The 25,266-nt window shown below is 31.0% G+C and overlaps 1 protein-coding gene across 8 annotated transcripts; it reads left to right on the top strand.

Annotated features, from left to right (window-relative positions):
* Window positions 1-40: 40 nt before the first annotated feature.
* LOC130895913 (cytosolic carboxypeptidase Nna1-like) lies at window positions 41-18,032 on the top strand. 8 transcript variants are annotated; one of them, XM_057803527.1, is made up of 18 exons: window positions 41-162; window positions 929-1,159; window positions 1,700-1,914; window positions 2,029-2,181; window positions 2,297-2,526; window positions 4,267-4,413; window positions 4,547-4,805; window positions 4,861-5,141; window positions 5,993-6,152; window positions 10,707-10,934; window positions 11,116-11,207; window positions 11,323-11,515; window positions 14,100-14,243; window positions 14,409-14,459; window positions 14,532-14,665; window positions 14,732-14,899; window positions 14,955-15,059; window positions 17,644-18,032. In XM_057803527.1, exons 2-18 carry the CDS (start codon window positions 1,120-1,122, stop codon window positions 17,864-17,866), a joined length of 2,823 nt encoding a protein of 940 aa, XP_057659510.1. In that variant the 5' UTR covers window positions 41-162; window positions 929-1,119; the 3' UTR covers window positions 17,867-18,032. The 8 variants fall into 8 exon arrangements, with proteins under 8 accessions (XP_057659510.1, XP_057659514.1, XP_057659516.1 ...); XM_057803533.1 differs by having other exon boundaries at window positions 52-162; window positions 17,630-18,032; XM_057803528.1 differs by having other exon boundaries at window positions 55-162; window positions 1,106-1,159.
* Window positions 18,033-25,266: the final 7,234 nt, after the last annotated feature.

The raw sequence follows: 25,266 nt of genomic DNA, 5'->3' as shown, positions 1-25,266 counted from the left end.
AATGCCAAGTAAAATTTCGAGATTTATGGATTTTCTCGTCATACGCTCAAATGTATTGTGAATTCAACTACAAGTGTGTAAAGTTATTCAGAAGTACTGTCAAATTTTTCTTTCTGTTATTGGCACCAAAATAAATTAAATTTCGTTGGCGGGAATTGATCTGTGAGTAAACAAAAGTTTCGTATTTTTTTATTGTTACTAGAGAGATTGTTTCCAATATTTAAATTTGAGAAAACGAATATTTATTAAATTATTTTATTTTTAAAGTGTACTCGAGTCAAAAACTAGTTTTTGCTAATGTCATATATATTCTCATCATATTAATTTTAGTTCTGCCCACTGCTACTATTATTTGACGTGATATAGCAACTGTAGATCATTATAATATTTTTTTAATCTATTCATCAAAACAAAACATACAGGATAAACAGAAATATCGGTTAAGTTCAAAGCTTCCCATTCCAATCATTATCTTTCTGATATAATAGATTAACACATTTATTATTCTATATTATTTGTGTTCAATCTCTCATTATCGATTGGTCAATAATAAACGTTTAAATAAATGAATAGTAATGCTTAATCGAATTGTCTATAACCTAATCATCAAAAATTAAATAAATAATATATTTTTGGCATAAGTTGTCATTCCATTATAATATCATTTGAATCAAGCATATTACCCGACAAATTGCAAAGAAGCATTTCCCTTTCTTGAAGATTTACTCCAAGATAAATACGAACCTTTGAGATAAAAATCATAGAGGTCAATGAACTCTGACTATACCGAATATTTCAAGTGAAATATTATGACACGTTCATTCTTCAAATTATTGATGTAAAATGTCACTTTACAAGATCAAAAATCACTTTTAGATGCACCAAATTAACAGAAGACCCTTCCAATAGGTATTTTTTGTTATTGTAGAATTTTATATGGAAAGGGAAAGCTCAATTCATTGTGCAAGTTTTACTAGTATCGATTCTACATTTCTTATATTTCCATGGTAATACGAATTGGACATAATCAAATTTAGGTGTTGCCCAAAACGTCGAACTTAGAAAAATACTCGGAAAAAAGTAATGAAATGAGGTTAATTTTCAGTGGTAGTTCAAACTATGGACCTGGAAAGCGAAAATAATGGCTGCACTAATCAAGGTAGGACGTTTAATTAACAGATTTCATCGATAGATTATCGAAATAAAGTAGAAAAGTTTTGTGCTAATCTATTTTTAGTTATGACCCATTCTGTGCATCTATTTTGAAAAATTATCTTTATTAAATTATTATTTCCAAATTTACGAAATATATAATTCACTATTTATTTATTTCTGTAGTATAACTGCAAATATATATGCAACCCCTCGTAACGTTTGGTATTTATTGATATTATATAAATGATTTTCCATATAATGTACGTCTATTCATCCTTAAGTTTGTCGATGAATCATAAACTCGAAATCTGTTTTTTCGTTTTGTTTTGATTTAAATATTTGACATAACAAATTTATTGTCGTGATTGAAGAATAGATAAAAAAAATTAGTGAGTACACGAGAGCCAAAATAAAAATATAGTGACCTTCATTAAAGTTAGACATTCAAAAGGCACGCGCTGAAGACGTGCCTAATTTTATCTATGGTTTTTGTTTTATTTACATACCTAATTTTGTTTGTGAAAATCGTTATTTTTTTGTATAGAAAGCGAAACTAGCGTTCAAACACTTCAAGCAACACTTTTTCCATTGAAACCCACAAATTCAACAAGTTACTTCGCGAATTTCATTATAAAAACAAACGGCGAAGATGAAGACCTACGATTCAAAATTAGAGAATCGCCCTCAAAAGAATGGTTTCCAAATAATAAAGAAGTGCCTTTCGACGTTCAACCACCTAGATGGCCAACAGAATGTCAGGTAAATAACTTTCAATCCAATAATTATAATTGTGTATTTAAATTATTTATGTAATTTATCTATGTTCTATGCATGTCATTAGTATACGGGGCTGATACTGAAATTAAACTTTAGGTTTTGGAAGAACGAGTAAAACATATAATAGACTCACCGCCAAGTTACGAACCTTATTACGTTCCCACTGGTAACGAATGCCAACCGAAACCGTCCGGTGAGGAATGTGGAAAAGTTGTTTTTCAATACACACCGCTCAGTGCCGTCAATTATGTAAGATTTCAATTTTCTCATTTTGAAATAAAAATTGTAGGTAAGAGATTATATTGTAAATCAATTTCGTCAATTTCTTCGATTTTATTGATGTTTAAGTTTTCCCACGTTACAGTTTAGCCGATCTAGCGTAGGTGGAAATAAATTTATTTTGCCTTCGAATCTTTACCCGGACGAAGATACGTTGAAGTTCGAATCGAGATTCGAATCTGGTAATTTGGCAAAAGCCATCATGATAACGCCAAATTATTATGAATTACAACTTAGATCCGACTTTTATACTAATAGACATATGCAATGGTTTTATTTCAAAGTCAGCAATGTTAAAAAGGGATTTTTATACAGGTAAGTCTATCATTCAAATATTTTATTACATTTTCGGAAGTAATTGACAACATGGCTGCGTTGTAATGTCAGTCATATGCATGAAGTTGGTTGCGATTTCGTATACACATGTTCTGTGTTGCCGGTTTCAGGTTATAACATTAGTAAAACAAAAATTTTCAAAAATATCTTATAATTAAAATAAAAATTGTATACGTTATAAAAATTTTAACATTATAGAGTCGTTTGGGAGCAACGTGTGCCCTGAAGTTGGTTAGGATTGCGAATATAAGCGTTACGTGTTGCCGGTATTAGATCGTGGTAAATTTCTCTGGTATAGTCCGTTCGTACAATCAAAAACTTAATAATTTTTGAAATGAGAATAGTATATCAAAATATTAGTTTAATATAGTCTGTTTATACAATTGAAATATCCATATTTAAAAAAAAATTTATTAAAAATTGTATTTGGTTATAGTCCGTTCATATATTAAAAAATATATATTTAGATCATAAAATCGAAACAGATCATATGATTTATGATTTTGAAAATGTCGAAATATTGGAAATTAACTCTACTATGTGTGATATAATCCATTCATATACTTTAGACTACATGATCTAGAGTTTAATAGAAATTATGATCCGTTCATACATTCACAAACTGCATTTCAGATTGTTCAAATCTGAACAGAATATTAAAAATTAAGGCTGATATAATCCGTTTATACGTAAAAAACTTTGTAATTTTGGAAATGTCGGAAGTTTAGTGGAAATTAAATTTAACATAGTCCATTCATACATTCACAAATTGTATTTTTGATTGTTCAAATCTGAACTATATATCAAAAATGAAGGCTGACATAGTCCGTTCATACGTAAAAAACTTTGTGATTTTGGTAATATCGGAAGTTTAGTAGAAATTAAATTTAACATAGTCCATTCATACATTCACAAATTGTATTTTTGATTGTTCAAATCTAATGATATATCAAAAATGAAGGCTGAAATAGTCCGTTCATACGTAAAAAACTTTGTGATTTTGGAAATATCGGAAGTTTAGTAGAAATTAAATTTAACATAGTCCATTCATACATTAACAAATTGTATTTTTGATTGTTCAAATCTGAATGATATATCAAAAATGAAGGCTGACATAGTCCGTTCATACGTAAAAAACTTTGTGATTTTGGAAATATCGGAAGTTTAGTAGAAATTAAATTTAACATAGTCCATTCATACATTCACAAATTGTATTTTTGATTGTTCAAATCTAATGATATATCAAAAATGAAGGCTGACATAGTCCGTTCATACGTAAAAAACTTTGTAATTTTGGAAATATCGGAAGTTTAGTGGAAATTAAATTTAACATAGTCCATTCATACATTCACAAATTGTATTTTTGATTGTTCAAATCTGAATGATATATCAAAAATGAAGGCTGACATAGTCCGTTCATACGTAAAAAACTTTGTGATTCTGAAAATGTCGGGGAAGTTTAATGGAAATTAAATTTAACATAGTCCATTCATAAATTCACAAATTGCATTTTTGATTGTTCAAATCTAAACTATATATCAAAAATGAAGGCTGATATAGTCCGTTCATACGTAAAGAAGTTTGTGATTCTGATGGAAATTAAATTTAGTATAGTCCGTTCATACATTTACAAACAGTATTTCTAATTCTTAAAATTTGAAGAGTAGGTTATAATTTAGGGGTGATATAGTCCGTTCAAAAGAAATTTACTTTTCTCAGATTTTCCATAACGAATTGTTCGAAAGAAAATAGTTTATATAATGAGGGTATGAAACCGTTGATGTACTCTAAAAAAGACTCTCAATTACATTGTATAGGATGGAGAAGATGTGGGCAAAACATATCATATTTCTGCAACGATAATGTGTAAGTAAAATTGCCGAATTGCTTGTCGTTTCCCCTCCATCCTCGCCTTCTTTCATCCCGCTTCGTATCATTCTGTCCTCGCGGTTTTATTCGTTTTCCAAGCGTCCATTTTGGTAAATACGAATATTTCTAGAACTGTCGACGATCCCGATCAACAAATGACATACACCTTAACTTTTACCGTTAAATTTCCGCACGACGACGATGAAGTTTATTTGGCACAAAGCTACCCTTACACTTATTCGGATCTCCAGGATTACCTGCTGGATTTATCTACGCATCCAGTCAAATCCACATTCACAACAATTAGACTTTTATGTAAAACTTTAGCTGGCAACAATGTTCAATATGTTACCATCACATCGTCGTCAGTACCCGGAGAACCACCTAAGGTATTTGATTTTTTCGAAAATAGTTTGATTTTATTTATGGTTTTCTGGTTGTTAGAAAAAGAGGGCCATAGTTATATCGGCCCGAGTTCATCCTGGAGAAACTCCATCTTCGTGGATCATGAAAGGCATAATGGATTTTCTTTCGAGCGATTGCAGCTCGGCTAAAGAATTAAGAGACAAATTTATTTTCAAAATAGTGCCAATGTTGAATCCGGACGGTGTTATAGTTGGAAACAATCGGTGTTCTTTATCTGCCAAAGATCTAAACAGACAATACAGAACTGTAATAAGAGACGCTTATCCTTCCATTTGGTATACCAAGTTGATGATTCGAAGGTAAAACCACCAAATGGTGTGGGTGTCTCATAACGTCGGTTTTTTGATGTGAGATAATCTATATAACATAAAAGACAAACACCTGCTACAGCCATCTATAAAAAAACATGTAGAACTAACAAAATACGAATTTTCATACTTCAGTTTTTAGATACGGCAACACCGATGTGAATATGTCAAATCTAACTAATGAAGTTTGACATTTGTAATGGTGAACGTGTTGTCAAAACAAAGAAATTGACGGGTCATCCACCATACAGTCCTTGTTTACCATCCAATGATTTCTTCTATTATGACAGATCAAAAAACGTCAACGTTTATCTACACCTGGTGGATACTGGAGGTACCTCGCCAATGGCATTTCCTTTTCTTACATGGATAATTCGCCAAGCTACGAGGTATCTTCGACAAAATAACACCAGAAGAAACTAGGAGGGATATCTTGAGTCCACGAGAAGCTACCTCAAGATAAAACCACTGGGCAGAACAACTTAGAAGTGCAAAATAAGGTCTACCGCCAATCATCTTAAAATTCGTAAGGCTTCTAAGGTTTGTAAGGCTTCTATTGAAACACAGAAGATTAGATCGAATCTCATCAGTTTGGATTCCGGGCAGATGATTCTACTGCGCGGGAAATCTACATTCGTGACAAACATCGAACTCGAAAAAAAAAAACGATGTATTCCTGGACGCGAGGAAGGCATTTGACGAGATATGGCACCCAAGCATGTTATACAAAATGTATCTACACGGCATTATTATGAACATTAAAAACCGACATTATTTATGAGACACCCTCTATATAATTGTAGAATTCATTAAAAAAAAATTGGTAACGTCGTATGTTTTAGACTTTTGGAAGAATGTGGTGTAGCTATGTACTGCGATCTACACGCTCATTCTAGAAAACACAATATTTTCATATACGGTTGTGAAAATAGACGAGGAAGTGAGAAAAAATTGCACGAACAAGTTTTTCCTTTGATGTTACATAAAAACGCTGCCGATAAGGTGAGTACACAAACTTTTCTATCCAAACTTCTATTTACTACTATCATAAAAGCTATTACAATTATACAATTTGGTCCTTCGAGCCGGGTATAAACCAAAAATCTATGAAAAGATCGAGAATCGGGAAGTGTAATAATTTAAATTGTTAGTGTACATGAAGTATTGTTTATAGTGAGATTTCTGTCGAACTTTCTCGATGTTTTAAGCGATTTTTTTGCATCCTAACAAATTTACCTTCTCCGATGAACGTTTTGATAACGAAGAGATGAAGGCATCTGTCATAGTTTAGTTCCATTTACAGGCGATAGGGGGATCCAAAAAGTGATTCCACGATACAGTACAGCAGCTTTTTGAACGGAATTTGGCTTTGATTTTCCATTTTACAGCTCTGATCTTGCTTCTAGCGATTTTTTTGCATCTCAAGTAATTTCTGTCTTCCCATGAGCGCTTTGGCGACAGCGAAGGGCTGAATACGTCTGTCATACATTAGTTTTATTCACAGGCGATAGATGGATACAAAAATTAATTCCACGATACAGTACAGCGGCCGTTTCAAGGGCTTTCAAGGCTTTAATGTTATTTATTCTTATTATAAATTTTGTAGAGGATAAAATTCCCAACAACTTTTGTTTGAAACATTTTTCCTTATATTGAATAATTATTGAGATACAAGGCAGTGAACGTACGGCGTTTCAACTCTTTAATAGTATAAAGCAAGGTTAATGGTTGTGTCGTATTATTTGGAAAATTAACGTGTAAAAATATTTTTTTCTCCACTGGTAGTTCGTTCTAAGCATTGTCAAAGAATAAAACATAATTTCTATAGGATTCTATTGATACAGGGTGTTTTTTTTACTGTTAGTTTAGCAAGTTTTCGAATTTAATATCTTGTGACGTTTCTTTTCGTTTCGTTGCAAATATCTCGTTATCTGTAGCTTCAATGTTATTTATTCTTATTATAAATTATGTAGAGAATAAAATTCCCAACAACTTTTGTTTGAAACATTTTTCCTTATATTGAATAATTATTGAGATACAAGGCGATGAACGTACCGAGTTCCAACTCTTTATAGTATAAAGCAAGGTCAACCGTTTTGTCACATTCTTTAGAAAATTAACGTGTAAAAATATTTTTTTCTTCACTGGTAGTTCGTTCTAAGCATTATCAAAGAATAAAACATAATTTCTATAGGATTCTATTGATACAGGGTGTTTTTTTTTGCTGTTAGTTTAGCAAGTTTTCGAATTTAATATCTTGTGACGTTTCTTTTGGTTTCGATGCAAATATCTAGTTACTTGTAGCTTCAATGTTATTTATTCTTATTATAAATTTTGTAGAGAATAAAATTCCCTACAACTTTTGTTTGAAATATTTTTTCATATATTGAATAATTTTTGAGATACAAGGCGATGAACGTACCGAGTTCCAACTCTTTAATAGTATAAAGCAAGGTCAATCGTTTTGTCGTATTTTTTGGAAAATTAACGTGTAAAAATATTTTTTTCTCCACTGATAGTTCATTCTAAGCATTGTCAAAGAATAAAACATAATTTCTATAGGATTCTATTGATACAGGGTGTTTTTTTTACTGTTAGTTTAGCAAGTTTTCGAATTTAATATCTTATGATGTTTCTTTTCGTTTCGTTGCAAATATCCCGTTACCTGTAGCTTCAATGTTATTTATTCTTATTATAAATTATGTAGAGAATAAAATTCCCAACAACTTTTGTTTGAAACATTTTTCCTTATATTGAATAATTATTGAGATACAAGGCGATGAACGTACCGAGTTCCAACTCTTAATAGTATAAAGCAAGGTCAACCGTTTTGTCACATTCTTTAGAAAATTAACGTGTAAAAATATTTTTTTCTTCACTGGTAGTTCGTTCTAAGCATTATCAAAGAATAAAACATAATTTCTATAGGATTCTATTGATACAGGGTGTTTTTTTTTGCTGTTAGTTTAGCAAGTTTTCGAATTTAATATCTTATGACGTTTCTTTTCGTTTCGTTGCAAATATCTCGTTACCTGTAGCTTCAATGTTATTTATTCTTATTATAAATTATGTAGAGAATAAAATTCCCAACAACTTTTGTTTAAAACATTTTTCCTTATATTGAATAATTATTGAGATACAAGGCGATGAACGTACCGAGTTCCAACTCTTTATAGTATAAAGCAAGGTCAACCGTTTTGTCACATTCTTTAGAAAATTAACGTGTAAAAATATTTTTTTCTTCACTGGTAGTTCTTTCTAAGCATTATCAAAGAATAAAACATAATTTCTATAGGATTTTATTGATACAGGATGTTTTTTTACTGTTAGTTTAACAAGTTTTCGAATTTAATATCTTATGACGTTTCTTTTCGTTTCGTTGCAAATATCTCGTTACCTGTAGCTTCAATGTTATTTATTCTTATTATAAATTTTGTAGAGGATAAAATTTCCTACAACATTTATTTGAAATATTTTTTCATATATTGAATAATTTTTGAGATACAAGGCGATGAACGTACCGAGTTCCAACTCTTAATAGTATAAAGCAAGGTCAATCGTTTTGTCGTATTTTTTGGAAAATTAACGTATAAAAATATTTTTTTCTCCACTGATAGTTCATTCTAAGCATTGTCAAAGAATAAAACATAATTTCTATAGGATTCTATTGATACAGGGTGTTTTTTTTACTGTTAGTTTAGCAAGTTTTCGAATTTAATATCTTATGACGTTTCTTTTCGTTTCGTTGCAAATATCTCGTTACCTGTAGCTTCAATGTTATTTATTCTTATTATAAATTATGTAGAGAATAAAATTCCCAACAACTTTTGTTTGAAACATTTTTCCTTATATTGAATAATTATTGAGATACAAGGCGATGAACGTACCGAGTTCCAACTCTTTATAGTATAAAGCAAGGTCAACCGTTTTGTCACATTCTTTAGAAAATTAACGTGTAAAAATATTTTTTTCTTCACTGGTAGTTCGTTCTAAGCATTATCAAAGAATAAAACATAATTTCTATAGGATTTTATTGATACAGGGTGTTTTTTTTACTGTTAGTTTAGCAAGTTTTCGAATTTAATATCTTATGATGTTTCTTTTCGTTTCGTTGCAAATATCTCGTTACCTGTAGCTTCAATGTTATTTATTCTTATTATAAATTATGTAGAGAATAAAATTCCCAACAACTTTTGTTTGAAACATTTTTCCTTATATTGAATAATTATTGAGATACAAGGCGATGAACGTACCGAGTTCCAACTCTTTATAGTATAAAGCAAGGTCAACCGTTTTGTCACATTCTTTAGAAAATTAACGTGTAAAAATATTTTTTTCTTCACTGGTAGTTCGTTCTAAGCATTATCAAAGAATAAAACATAATTTCTATAGGATTTTATTGATACAGGGTGTTTTTTTTACTGTTAGTTTAGCAAGTTTTCGAATTTAATATCTTATGATGTTTCTTTTCGTTTCGTTGCAAATATCTCGTTACCTGTAGCTTCAATGTTATTTATTCTTATTATAAATTATGTAGAGAATAAAATTCCCAACAACTTTTGTTTAAAACATTTTTCCTTATATTGAATAATTATTGAGATACAAGGCGATGAACGTACCGAGTTCCAACTCTTTATAGTATAAAGCAAGGTCAACCGTTTTGTCACATTCTTTAGAAAATTAACGTGTAAAAATATTTTTTTCTTCACTGGTAGTTCGTTCTAAGCATTATCAAAGAATAAAACATAATTTCTAAAGGATTTTATTGATACAGGGTGTTTTTTTTACTGTTAGTTTAGCAAGTTTTCGAATTTAATATCTTATGACGTTTCTTTTCGTTTCGTTGCAAATATCTCGTTACCTGTAGCTTCAATGTTATTTATTCTTATTATAAATTATGTAGAGAATAAAATTCCCAACAACTTTTGTTTAAAACATTTTTCCTTATATTGAATAATTATTGAGATACAAGGCGATGAACGTACCGAGTTCCAACTCTTTATAGTATAAAGCAAGGTCAACCGTTTTGTCACATTCTTTAGAAAATTAACGTGTAAAAATATTTTTTTCTTCACTGGTAGTTCTTTCTAAGCATTATCAAAGAATAAAACATAATTTCTATAGGATTTTATTGATACAGGGTGTTTTTTTTACTGTTAGTTTAGCAAGTTTTCGAATTTAATATCTTATGACGTTTCTTTTCGTTTCGTTGCAAATATCTCGTTACCTGTAGCTTCAATGTTATTTATTCTTATTATAAATTTTGTAGAGGATAAAATTTCCTACAACATTTATTTGAAACATTTTTTCATATGCTGAATATTTTTTGAGATACATGGAGCAAAATCAAACTCGTGTTTATTTTTACAGGGTTCTATGAATACAGTGTTTTTTTTATAAATGTTTTTAATTTGTAAAATCGGTAATAACACTTTTTATGTTTGCGTTTATGAAATAAGCCGGGAAAGAGAGGCGGGAAAAAATTCGATGTTGTCAATAGTTCGAAATAAGATTGTAAAGTTATTTTTCGTTGAAGTATTATTCTATTTGTTTTAGTTTTGTTTCGAAAGTTGTAAATTTAAAATACAAAAGAATAAAGAAGGTACCGGTAGAGTGGTAATGTGGATGATGGGAATAGCGAACAGTTATACATTAGAAACTTCTCTGGCGGGTTCGACTTTGGGCGCCAGAGCCGATACCCATTTCAGTATACAAGATTTCGAACAAATGGGCAAAACTTTCTGTCAAACTCTGTTAGATTTTTACGACGAAGATCCGAAAAAGGTACCAACGACACCGAGTACTTCTACCAGCTTTTCTAGTACATCTAGTACTTCTAGTCTCACCAGTAATCTCATTAAAGTTTTTGCTTGTATCGTATATATTTTGATTCTCTTGAAAGTATTGGAATCGATATGGTTTTCTTAATAAATTGTTTTTCGACTGAAAACGCGTTTTATTTTAGGAAAAACTTAGGGTGAAAATAGTGGAAAGGTTGACTAAAGAAGGGTCGAACGCTGAGGAACCCATGAATATTAAACTTAGTGACTACTCCAGGTAGGAAATGCGAAATATTCAAATCAATCAAAACTTTCGATATGAAATATTTTTTTTGAACGCCAGTGTATTTAGCAGACGGCGGGCGACATTTGGTTTATTTTTTTTTTTTCAGTGATGATGGAGATACTTCTAATAGCAGTGACGAGGTCGGTAGAGACTACGACTACGAAGAGGATGTTCAATTACCTACGGTACCGCCGTGTTCTCCCGTGGTACCTTTGAAAAAATCCAGATCGAAAACTTCAAGGAAAACGAGGCAGCAAAATATTCCTAGAAGTCCGACTGTTCCGAGAAAACCGTTACCAGTAAATTGTTATTTTTAAATTTTTATTTTCTAGTATTAAAAAAAAAACAAAGTGAATATCTTTTTTCGAGAAATGTTCTCAGTTTTGATCAATTTTTTGTTTGCAATTACATACATTTTCATTAATGATTTGCGATAAATTCGAGTCACTTCAGGTCGTTTTTTGGGACAAAAGTTGTTTACGGGATGTTTTTTTTGTAGCCAATGCAAGATAGCTTGTTCGTTTTATGAAATACGCGGATCAAAAAGTTCGTTATTGGACACCAAAATTATAGCGCAAAATGTTGAAATAAAAATAAAACTTCTGTAGCTAATGGTAAACTTAATAGCCAATGCAAAAGAGATACATCAACTGTATTTTTCAAAATAAAAGTCTATTATAAACGTCAAGTCCGTTTTTTTGGTAAATCAAGTCGTAGAATTAGATAGGAAAGTGTGAAAGTCTTTGGAAACAATTTGTGTAGCTATTACTGCTCTTAGTAGCCAATGCAAAAGAGATATCTCATCAGTTAACTGTTTTCTTTGAAATGAAGGCCTATTATGAACTAGAAGTCTGTTTTTTTTGGTAATTCAAGTCGTAGAATTAAATAGGAAAGTGTAAAAGTTTTTGGAACACCATTTGTGTAGCTATTGCTGCTCTTAGTAGCCAATGCAAAAGAGATATCTCATCAGTTAACTGTTTTCTTTGAAATGAAAGCCTATTATGAACTAGAAGTCTGTTTTTTTTTGGTAATTCAAGTCGTAGAATTAAATAGGAAAGTGTAAAAGTTTTTGGAACACCATTTGTGTAGCTATTGCTGCTCTTAGTAGCCAATGCAAAAGAGATATCTCATCAGTTAACTGTTTTCTTTGAAATGAAGGCCTATTATGAACTAGAAGTCTGTTTTTTTTGGTAATTCAAGTCGTAGAATTAAATAGGAAAGTGTAAAAGTTTTTGGAACACCATTTGTGTAGCTATTGCTGCTCTTAGTAGCCAATGCAAAAGAGATATCTCATCAGTTAACTGTTTTCTTTGAAATGAAAGCCTATTATGAACTAGAAGTCTGTTTTTTTTTGGTAATTCAAGTCGTAGAATTAAATAGGAAAGTGTAAAAGTTTTTGGAACACCATTTGTGTAGCTATTGCTGCTCTTAGTAGCCAATGCAAAAGAGATATCTCATCAGTTAACTGTTTTCTTTGAAATGAAAGCCTATTATGAACTAGAAGTCTGTTTTTTTTTGGTAATTCAAGTCGTAGAATTAAATAGGAAAGTGTAAAAGTTTTTGGAACACCATTTGTGTAGCTATTGCTGCTCTTAGTAGCCAATGCAAAAGAGATATCTCATCAGTTAACTGTTTTCTTTGAAATGAAAGCCTATTATGAACTAGAAGTCTGTTTTTTTTGGTAATTCAAGTCGTAGAATTAGATAGGAAAGTGTGAAAGTCTTTGGAAACAATTTGTGTAGTTATTGCTACTCTTAGTAGCCAATGCAAAAGAGATACCTCAACAGTTGACTGTATTTTTCGAAATAAAAGTCTATTACGAACTGGAAGTCTGTTTTTTTTTGGTAAATCAAGTCGTAGAATTAGATAGGAAAGTGTTAAAGTCTTTGGAACACAATTTGTGTAGTTATTGCTGCTCTTGGTAGCCAATGCAAAAGAGATACCTCAACAGTTGACTGTATTTTTCGAAATAAGAGTCTATTATGAACTAGAAGTCTGTTTTTTTTTGGTAATTCAAGTCGTAGAATTAAATAGGAAAGTGTAAAAGTTTTTGGAACACCATTTGTGTAGTTATTGCTGCTCTTGGTAGCCAATGCAAAAGAGATATCTCATCAGTTAACTGTTTTCTTTGAAATGAAAGCCTATTATGAACTAGAAGTCTGTTTTTTTTGGTAATTCAAGTCGTAGAATTAGATAGGAAAGTGTGAAAGTCTTTGGAACACAATTTGTGTAGCTATTGCTGCTCTTAGTAGTCAATGCAAAAGAGATACATCAACAGTTGACTGTATTTTTCGAAATAAAAGTCTATTACGAACTGGAAGTCTGTTTTTTTTGGTGAATCAAGTCGTAGAATTAGATAGGAAAGTGTTAAAGTCTTTGGAACACAATTTGTGTAGTTATTGCTACTCTTAGTAGCCAATGCAAAAGAGATACATCAACAGTTGACTGTATTTTTCGAAATAAAAGTCTATTACGAACTGGAAGTCTGTTTTTTTTTGGTGAATCAAGTCGTAGAATTAGATAGGAAAGTGTGCAAGTCATTGGAACACAATTTGTGTAGCCTTAGCTACTCTTAGTAGCCAATACAAAGGAATAAACTCGTGACTGACTGTATAATTTAAAATAGATGTCTATTATGAACTGAAAGTTAGTTTTTTTTTTGGTGCAGACTTTGATCTGAAAGTATAAAAGTGTTTTGTGCAGCTTTTGCTGCACTTAGTAGCCAATGCAAAAGTTATTACTCATTCTAGTCTTTACTTCAGCGAAACTTATTTTTGATAAATCAATATACAATGTCCTTTTGAATTATGGCGTAATAAATTTGAAAATGCATAGTTCCATTTCTATTTTTTGAAAAAACCTTGTCTTGATGTTTATTTTCAGATCTGTAAAGCGATTTTAAAATTATCTCTATCAGATAAAGATAGTACTAATTCTGAAAGTGATGATAGCGAATCAGATTCTGAGAAAACGAAGACAAAAAGATCTAAGAAGAAACGGAAGAAAAAATATTCGAAGAAAAAGAAGGTGTGAATTAATTTTATCTATGTTTAGAATTGGATACCAAAAAAAATATGATCACAATCATTTAAATCATTTTTTTACTTTTGATTGAGTTTTTTTTTTAAGAATTTCGGACGTTTTTCTTTATGTTTTCATTTTTATTTCAACGTTTATTTTTTATTTTCTTAGAAAAATAAAGATTTACCGGAAGAAGACGATATTATAGTGATTGAATTCGAGGTAATGAAAACCTATTTGAAATTATATCGAAAATATCTTTTAATATCGTTCAAAATAAGTGATTTTTTACAGCCTATTCAAAAATATTCCGAAAACGAAATATCGAGAACGAAGAGATCGATATCTGTCTTCGATCTCATCCCAACTGAGGCTCTGAAGAACCACATCTTCACGACACCATCAAGAAATAGAATACAGCAAACCATGTGAGTATAGTGCGAAAAGTACATTTCGATTACACCCCGTATCACATTTATGTTCGCAATTTTTAGAAAACATGGTAAAAAAAATAACGAAATTGATAAACAGCTAACGGAAGTACAAGCGAAATTATTTACTTTGAAAAATAAACTTTGGTTTGGGGTTGGGAATGGTGATACGACGTTATCGTGGGGGAGAAGGAGTTTAACTGATAATCAGAAAAAATCTAATAAAGATTCGTAAGTTTTAATATAGTTTCGATGGGGGAAAAAAAGATTATCGATAATTTTTTAGGAAGAAAAGTACGACGTGTAAAAAATATCAAAGAAATAACGAAAGAAAATCCAGTGGGACATCAAAAAAAGATATCGAAGAAAATTCAAAATCGTCTGAAATTGGGTATAACATAATAAATATTGCATTTCGTTCTGAAAGTTAGTTTACAACGATAAAACTAGGAAAAAATTTTAAAATTCTTGATTTAATAACAACATAGTTTTGAGCCTTTATTATAAACGAAAATTGCAACGTGAATTGTTTACACTACGAATCAACTAAGGAGGGTGGAGGTACCTACCTCTAAACTCCAAAGATACAACTAGAAGTCTATAAATTACGCCATCTATGTTTCAAACTGCAAACCGAAAGGTTAATTATTCTACGGTAATGCAGGAAACTGTAGAAAGCTAGATTTTATTATAGAGATGGGTATTTCTACATGCAAATCTAAAACTTTATAAATAACAGTTATTCTCTAGTTATTTATTAACTAGCAGTGATTTGAAAGGAAAGTTCCATCTCTAAACGAATCTTTGAGGTTTTTATCGACAAAAATGAGAAATTTGTTTTTAAAATTGAGGTTAATATTTTTGAAGAGTGAATTTTAAAAGTAACAACGAACTTATGCAAAAGAAGTAGCTCATCAGTTGACTGTTTTCTTCGAAATGGAACCTATTATGTACTGAAAGAATGTATTCTTCTATGAATCAACTTATAGAATCAAATTGGAAGGCGTGTGGAGTCTTTGAAACAAAATTTTGTAGCTTTTGCTGCTCTTAGTAGCCAATGCAAAAGAGATATCTCATCAGTTAACTGTTTTCTTTGAAATGAAAGCCTATTATGTACTGAAAGAATGTATTCTTCTATGAATTAACTTGTAGAATCAAATTGGAAGGCGTGTGGAGTCTTTGAAACAAAATTTTGTAGCTTTTGCTGCTCTTAGTAGCCAATACAAAAGAGATATTTCATCAGTTAACTGTTTTCTTTGAAATGAAAGCCTATTATGAACTAAAAGTCTGTTTTTTTTTCATTAATCAACTTGTAAAATTACATTGGAAGGCGGGTGGAGTCTTTAACAAAATTTTGTAGCTTTTGCTGCTCTTAGTAGCCAATGCAAAAGAAATATCTCATCAATTTACTGTTTTCTTTGAAATTAAAGCCTATTATGAACTGAAAGTCTGTTTTTTTTTCATAAATCAATTAATAGAATCACATTAGAAATTATGGAGTCTTTGGAACGAAATTGGTGGTGGCCTTCTCCCTGGTTTTGCCTGTTTCTTCTCTTTCTCCTGTCTTATTTTTTCTAGTTCTTGTATTTGTTTATCTACTGTGTCTCTTTTCTTGTTGTTTACTTAACCTCCCATGGAGCAGTCTTCCATTTACTTTTCTTCGGAAATCTCTGGCTCTAATTTTTGGGCTCTCCTTCTTCCTATTTTTATTCAGAAATTTTGTCATGTTGGTTTCCATTCATTGATTGGTCTCTATTAGGATCTGCATTCTTCCATTTTGTACAATTAAGTCCGCCCTCAAGTTTCTGTTTTCTTCATCCTTTTTCCTACTTTCTTTTTAAAGTTTCCTTTTAATTATTCTTTTTCTTTCGACTGACTTTCCAATATTCAGATAGAGAGAGAGATTCGTTGTGTAAAGTTTGGAAGGATAAGGAGGATTTTTTTTGGGGAATTTTGGTATGTTTGATTCGGCCCTGATATAGGAATTTTTTCCTCTGCAGGGCTGGGGTTGTTGTGGTTTTCTTGGGATGTTTGTCCAGCTGCTTCTAGCGGGGTTTTTTGGCCGAGAAAACGAGCGAGGCTTGCAAGTAAAAACGGTTCTATTATTATATGTTTTTTTGTGCTTTTTGTTTTTTTTTATATTTTTTTGAGTTCTTTTGTTTTTTTCCTAATCTATTTTGGGGTGGGCGGATACAGTATTATTCCCTATTGTCGGCCATATGGCCAGGTTGCAGGGAAACCGCAAAAAACTTGCAATACCGACGATCGTCGAAATGTGTAGGGTGTTTATTAGGGGGTTGGTGTGTGTGTTATGGATAAGGGAGGGCCGACTCAATGTTTGTTAATAGATCACCAAAAATGGATGCGGTTGCCTACGCCGCTGCTAACAGTACAGTTGTAACTTGTAACCGTGAAGGGGGTGAATTTGGCGTTGAAGCGTTTCATCTAATACTAATACTCCCTAATTGAGGTTACAAGCATTTCGATTTAAATTTAATTGTCCGTCGAGAGATTGTACATTATATAAATATATAACGTATAGCTTACTCTTAGTGTTATATTGTTATGGTACAAATATAAGTACAGCAGTTACGCCATCTAGGTTTTAATCTGCGAACCCAAAAGATTAGTTACTCTGCGATACGGTAGAAAACTGTAAAAAATTAGTTTTTATTGTAGAGATGGAAACTTTTACTCGCATTTCAACAAGTTCCTAAATAACAGTTTTTCTCTTGTTCTTTATAACTAATAATATTGTGAGTAGAAAGTCTCATCTCTAAACGAATCTTTTAATGTTTTTATGGCGATTTATAGACTACAATGAAAATATTGTTTATAAAGGGTGAATTTAAAAAGTTGTAATCGACAATATAAGTTCAAATAATTAGATTCGGACGTCTTTTTGATTTATAACGAATTGATTTATGTTGTTAATCTATCACATTTTTTTTAATTTAAAAGTTTGTGTCCTTCAGGTTCAAAGGCAAAACTTTAGTGAACTTAGTCGATCCGAAAGGAAGGTTAAGGAAATCGAAAAGTTTACCGGACGCTTCATCATTCGAAAATATCCATAGAACATCAGCAAGTGCCGATGAAGAGAAAACCGACGCGAAAAAAAAGAAGAAGAAAAATATGAAACTTGTAAAAAAAGTAAAAGTGATTAATAACGTGAAAAATTTCATTAGGAAGGCTGATTAATTAGGTGTTACCTTATTCGTTTTTTTCAATATTTTTCCTTTCTGTAATCTTCTAAAAACGTAAATGCGAATTTGTAGTGGAAAAATGAAAATGTACTGCCGTAGATGTGATACTATACATATTAGTGGACGTAATATAAATTAAAAACAGTTACCGTTAGAATAAATTGTTTTTTTTAACATTTAATTCTTCTAATAAATTCCTACTATTAAAATTCCCTACTGTTTAATTAAACAATTTTGAGCGCACCTCGTACAATCACAAATTTCGTTTATAGACGATCTTCAAGGTTATTGACATTTGATTCGATGATGTAAAATTAAATTCAAATTTGAATCTCCCCGGTATATATTTTTTATGTAAAATAATTTAAATAACCGTGACACTTTTTTATTGTAACCAAATATGCGATGATAATAATAAAATATAACTATAACAACCTTATTTATATCGATGTTGTGGTTGTTTTTTGTGTTAGCATCGATCACCTAAAAAACAGAACAGAAGAATTCTTGGAACTAATTCTTGGACGCAGCTAATATAAAACAAAACGTTTCGTGTTAGTGTAAAGTGATCATTATTTGGGTGATAAAAAATTAGGTAAGATAATTGAATTATTCATATATTTAGTTAAATATCACAATTTTTTTAATATTTTTATAATAAAAACTATTTTCATGATCATTTTTAACATACAAACGTTGAATCATTACTATTAGCATAAAGATACAAATTTGAGGTTAGAACTTAGTTTTGTTGTAATATCTACTATATATAAATAAAGTTTTCTTTAACTTTTCACTTTTTAGACCTTTTCATGTTTTTGCTTTTGATAAATTGACTTGATTACATTAAAAAGTAGTTTCTTAAAAAAGGTAAAAACATAGACGTTTCGAACTACTTTGATTCAATCGAAATATGTCGAAACGTAAATATTTTTTCCATTTTCTAGAAAATAATTTTCAATCAGTGGAGTCAAAATCAAGATTATGTAAATTAATTGTATCGTTTACAAAATTACAAAATGGCGTAATATATAAAACATATAATTCTTACAGTTCGAATTAATTCTTAGAATATATATTACGGGGGGTTGATATCCATTACATTAGGTGGGACGATGCTTAACTTCGATTAATAGTATATTATAATTTATCGAGCTTCATATTCAGATTAAAGGATTGTAAATAAGTTGATTAAAGTGTGGCAATTATTTTAAAATACTGTAGATTACGGCCCTGTCTTATTCACAGGAAATAACAGGCACTAACGTCGAAACTAACATAATTAATAATAATACAGAAATAGATTAACGTCGGAGATCTCGTATATGTATTTACCTGCTCGTGGGAATATTTCTTGTTGATTTTTTTTCTTCTTTTTCTATTATGTAGTATAAAATAAATTTTTCTAGAAAAAAATAAATATTTAACTCATCAAAAACTTATCGAAAATTGTTACCAAAAAAACTATGATAACGAACGAATGAAATTAAACATGAAACAGTCATCCATGTCGTTTGTGAGAGGTAACGCGTCATCAACATGGCGCCCAAATTTTTTTGAGTCTTAAATCATTTTTTCTATCAGTGAATGATAAGAGAATTTATGTGTTAAAAATAATCTCGAATGTATAAAAGTCGCTATAATAATCGACGAGCTTGCCAATAAAGGATGCAACCATGAACAAACCGGAAACCGACTATCCAGACATCTCCCCCCAACGGAAGTCTGTATTACAAGATAAAATTATACATGAGAAGTTCAGTCTACGGCTCTAATAGAGAAAAATCGGTGAGAACAAAATCTGTTTTAAATTTAGATGATAAATTATATCGGCGGAATATTTCCTAACGGGGATATACGAGGTGATACGATAATTTAGAAAAACAATTTTTAATAAATAAATTTTTGTGATATGAATTTCGACAAAGGAATAATTACAACAAAAAACGTCAATTTATATGACGTCACTCTAGATGATATATCAGTTTCCAAAATCGTGAAAAAACTAGTGTAATTTTTTTTCTATCTGTATAATAGATTTTTACACTTTTGTTTTCGATTTTTCTTCTGTATAGTCGAATAATTTCGTCAAGACTATTTGTTTAGGATTTGAAATAGAATATTTATAAATGTGCAAAAATTCTAGCCGCCTGATTACCGGAAATTCGTTCATTAGCCATTTTAAATAAATAAAAACGACCGTTTTCCATGAACTATATCTATTATTCGTTTCTTAGTAATGTGGAATTAGTCGACATGCTGTCTGTATCTGGCATTGACACATTTTTCTTACGTTTTGTTCATTCGCTTTGTCGTATTTTTACGTATAAGAAGTGACTACTCATCCGACCAATCGAATCAGGCAACGCTCTCGAAAAATCGGCAAAAGTCCAGCGACGCTCCTAAGCCTGGCAACGCTGCCGAAAAAGATTTAAACGAAGCAGAATCTTCACGTCTTCATTCAACAAGAATTAAACCTGCCAGGTGTGTGTAGGTGGGCAGGTATCTATACCGGAGGTCTCGTTGGTTAGTACTTTTTTGCGGATTACGTGACGGGCCAAAGTTATCTGAGATTTTGTTTGTTTTTACCATAACTACCCTTCTTACTTCCTATAATTTCTTCTCCCTTATGTTTTTTTCTTATATGGAACCGGGATATTTGTTTTTTTTATCTTGTCTATAGAGCCTCGCTGTCCAAGGCTACTAATATGGCTTCACGCATATTAAACACCCACCATATAGACTTGATTTGGCCTCTGTTCATTTTTTCATAGTTGCATAGAAAGTTCAGTCAGACGTTATGAGATTATGAATTTTTGACCATTATTTATATATCAGGTTGTACTCTGTCAAAGGCCTTTTCATATATCCTTGATACTTTTGGGGGATAATATACAGAGCGAACATTTTGCTTTCTTGGTACCAAGGCCATTACTAAAACCGTGGAAATCATTTGTTTATCATTAGAGCGTGTACAGGGTTTGTTCTTAAAATAATTTTTTAGTTAGATCAACCAACGTGAATATTGATAAGCAGGAGTTGGACAGTATTCTGGACGCAGCAGTATGCGGAAAATCGAAAAATTCCGATCGTTTTTAGTAATTTTATCAATAAATATTTATATATATATATATATATATATATAAAGTTTTTTTGGGTTTGTTATATCGATATCTTTTGGTACTTCCCTCGTATATCATTCAAAATTTTAACTTATTAATGTTTTTTTTATTATAATTACAAGTAATTCTAATGGAATTTTATCAGGTCTAATTGATTGTTTAGTTTTTGTAGATTTTATATTAAATTCCGATTTTTCATTTTCGTCTATAACCGTGGGGTCTGTTGCGTAGTCACTGCATTATTAGGACTGTCTTTATTGGTCAATGATGATTAATACAACACATGTTTTTAGAGGTATTTATGGAATTATGGAATCTAAGTATATCCTTTGAAAACAGATGTTCGAATTGTAATAATTTATAGTAATCACCTTGATTTTGCGGAGATTATAAAATGCATTATATTTCCAATTAAAGTATTTGGAAGATAAACGTTTCGTTGAAATTTTCGTCAAAAAAGTTGAGTTGAGGCACATTAGGAACCTTCCTAGACTTTTCAAAAGATCCCAATTCGTTTGCATAATGACTAGTTGCCATATCTGACCAAAACACAAAATTCCCTTCAGGAAGCTTTTTCTTTTAGAACTGCACTTACAATAATAAGCCTTAAGGTCGAAATCTATTAGCAATAGGTCACGACACTCCACCCCAGAGAGGCTTTCATTTTTATCATCATTCCTTTCCCTACTATCATTTTTTTTGTTTTCAAAAATATTGATCTATCACGCAGAAATATTATTTTCTTTAATCTGTAGTGTATGGTCAGCTTTAATATAGCTTACAATGTGACCTCCGAAGCGTTCGCCAATACGATTTATTTTATACGGATATTCGTATAGAAGGTAAGTAGGTTATTTTTTTGTGTGTGTGTGTCTTATTTCACACTACAGATTAATATAAAAAAATCCAACTATAGTTTCGAGTTTAAATATTATCTATGATAATATAAAAATAATTTGGCGGACATAAATATGAACGAGTTAACGTTGTTTATGATATTTTAAATTTTGTATTGAATCAAGTTTTCTATTCAACCAGTATTAAACATCTAGATATCCAGGACCGTATTCAGAATCAAATGTTACTATTAAAATCGTTAGTCCGTGTAACTGAAAATAAACTAAACTCAAAAGCGAATTATGATTCTGATCCAAACCTGATTGACTCAAAAGTAAACAATAGTAATTAATATACTGAAATATTTTTGTTTTTTTTTTATTTATACATTTATATCCCTATACAGAATTCTACAAAGTTCTAGAATAAAAAGAAACAAAACAAATAAATAGATTTAGAAATACTGTAAATACACCGTCTGCTACTAAAAAAATTATATATAAATAAACATCGAACGAGTTCCGCCATTCATAAAAAAATGAACAGGACCGGCCTAGAGAACTTTTTCTTGACGATACGATAATAAATAATTGCATTAGAACAACGTATTCATTTCCTTATTTTAACAAAGTGATAGGAGGTATTCTACATTCTTTCTTCAAGTTTAACTATGAAAAATAGAAATTATCTCACGTCGAATCAAAAAATCCAGTCTAAACTATCATATTCGTCCATCTTTGGTATATTGATCGTCCATTTGGAGCTCGGTTCCGCTTGGGTTCACTTCCTTTGGGCTCTAGCCCCCCTAAATCCGACGCTGACTGCAACTAGGGTGTACCTTCAAAACAATATAACGAAAAGATTTATTTCGAAAGGGTTTTTTTTGTGTACGGTTCAAGATATTGGTCTGAGCCCTGGGGAAAGTTTTAGAAAAATATTGTGAAGCAAAACCACATAGAATCGGGCAGGGGGAGAGGGGTCATGGAAAAAGTTACGTTATGCAGTGAGGGGGAGGTTCCAAAAGGACTATAATATGACCACGTGATTTATGGATGCGTGGATTTGATGGATATTTAGATTTTTCAAGAAATGAAGTACCACTTCATTTAGAAGACATACCCTTAGTCAATCGTGAGGGTTGCCCGGCTTAGTATTTCTTATATATTCGGATTTTTTCCCCTTATAGGTATATAGAACGTGGAAATTCATTTATTTGACCACCATGAGAGTCTCTTCGAAGTGTTATGCCTTCTCAAACTAAGATTTGGATGACGCTCTATAAAATCGTAGTTTACCAAAACTTTTCACAGTCATATTGAAGCTATGATTCATTTTTAATTATTCCAAGAGATTCCAAAACAATTATAATTTTTTTTCGGTGCATTGGAAACTTTTTCCGTGCATTTTCCCCGTTCTGGTGCTGAAAATCGTTAAGGTTAGGTCACCCTTGTATTTATAGTTATATAAGACCCTTAATAGGTGTATTAAATTTGGTATTTTTAAGTTAAACGATTGCAATTTTTGGGTCTTATAACTCCTCGGAGATGCAACAACACATGATCATGTAAAAATTAATTTTACACTAAAAGTGTTTAAAAAAAATTTAATTTACGTGTTTTTATTTATATTTAATGCGATTCAAAAAAAAACATCGTCCGCTGGTAATTAAATATTTGAAGTTTACAAATTTTTACGTTCATGGTCAGCTTTAATATTCCCACTAACATACTAGTACAAGTAGGTTCGTATTTGAGCAGTGCGCATGCACAGACGGTAAATTACCATGAATGAGTTATACGACTGTCAATGAAAATTGTAATACATTTAGTAAAGAAAGACAAAGCACACACTAGGTGACTGAAATAACGTTACGTGCTCTTCTTTTTTATTACCTATTAATTATAGTTATCGAAAGTTTGTATTATACGAGGGTAAGACGACGAAAAATCGCCATAATCTTTTATTAAACGTTTCTAAGAATTTGTGTATTCGAAACCCCGCGACGACCACGCACATGATTACATAACATCGATGCTCCTATCAATATACTAAATGTTTGTTATTTATTTTTAAAAAGAAGATACTGATAATTTTTTTTCTATAATGTTTTCATTCCTTAATATTTACTTACGCATACAGGGGAATAAATGTAAATATTGTATTTTTGATAAAAAAAAAACAATTTATATAGTTTGTACTCGTCGTGGAAGCTGCTATACCATAAAATTCAACAACTTTTTCGTATATCTCCGAAGATTAGGACAGCAATAAACAAAAATGGCGTCCGATTATATAGGTCAAATATTCATATAAAAAATTGACTGTAATAAAAAATATTTGAATACAAAACGGTATCACGCGAAGAAAAAACAGTTTTCCATTATTGTACTACCAAAGTTTTAAATTGTGTGTGCAAATAAAGCTTATTAGGCTCTAATAAGCTTAATAATCTCCCCAAAATTGAAAAATCTAAGATCACGGATGATCCGGAGTGCCGCTGGTGCGTGGAGGAGGACGAAATTGCAAACCACGTTATCTGGGAGTCCCTGCACTCACACGGGCGGGGTTTAAACACCACAACTAATCAAAGAGTTCAAACCAAAGCGCCTGAACAAAGTTATCGTCTTCAGAGACTGAAGGTAAACTGTTTACCTTCTCTGAAGACGATAAATCGGTTAGGTCAAACAGTGTAATCGTGATTTTGGTGTAAACAGTTATTACTTGAAGGTTTTAAGTCATGTTTTTTTGTTTTTCGTTTCTATCCACTCCAAACTGTGGTTTCCTCCTGTCTTTCACCAACTGCTAGTTGAATTTTGAGATAGAAAAATAATTTTCGGATGCGTTTGAACCAAATTCCATTCCGCAATATTATTTATGATGACAGTTTTATCGTGCTGGGTAATGATTTCGTCTTCTACTACTGGTTTCCATGATGTTTTTTTATACCTTCTGGTGTACCATTCGATTATTCAGAAAAAACAAGCGACCATTTTGTTATGCGAACCACTTTTGTTGTGCGGCAGATTTCCATAGAATAAAATGTAGTTGAACTTCAAAAATTTTACCACTTTGAACGTTTCGATGTTCCCATTAAACCAGTTGCATTCTTTTCATGGGTTTGCGAAGTTTTTTCGTTGTTGTTTTGTTAGAAAAACAATCATAATTAGAAAAAACGTGATTTGCCGTTCTCAGAAAACTTTTTTAATTAAATTAAAGTTAATTTATAAAAATCGAGTGATGGCTTTTTTCGTTTTTCAAAAATGAACTTCTTGTAAAAATTTTATTTCAAATATAATGCATTTAATTAAATATTTGTACAAGAATTTACTCATAGCAGACAACAAGAAGTTGACTGTGTATTTGCGAGCGACGTAAATATATGTTTCGAGTATGTAAATAGACACAAATTATTTGAAATTTTATTACCTATAAAGGA

This window comes from Diorhabda carinulata, chromosome 6 (assembly GCF_026250575.1).
Source record: "Diorhabda carinulata isolate Delta chromosome 6, icDioCari1.1, whole genome shotgun sequence".
Lineage (NCBI taxonomy): Eukaryota > Metazoa > Arthropoda > Insecta > Coleoptera > Chrysomelidae > Diorhabda > Diorhabda carinulata.
The sequence above is the reverse complement of the archived record's forward strand: the minus strand, read 5'-3'. Positions and strand labels throughout refer to the sequence as shown.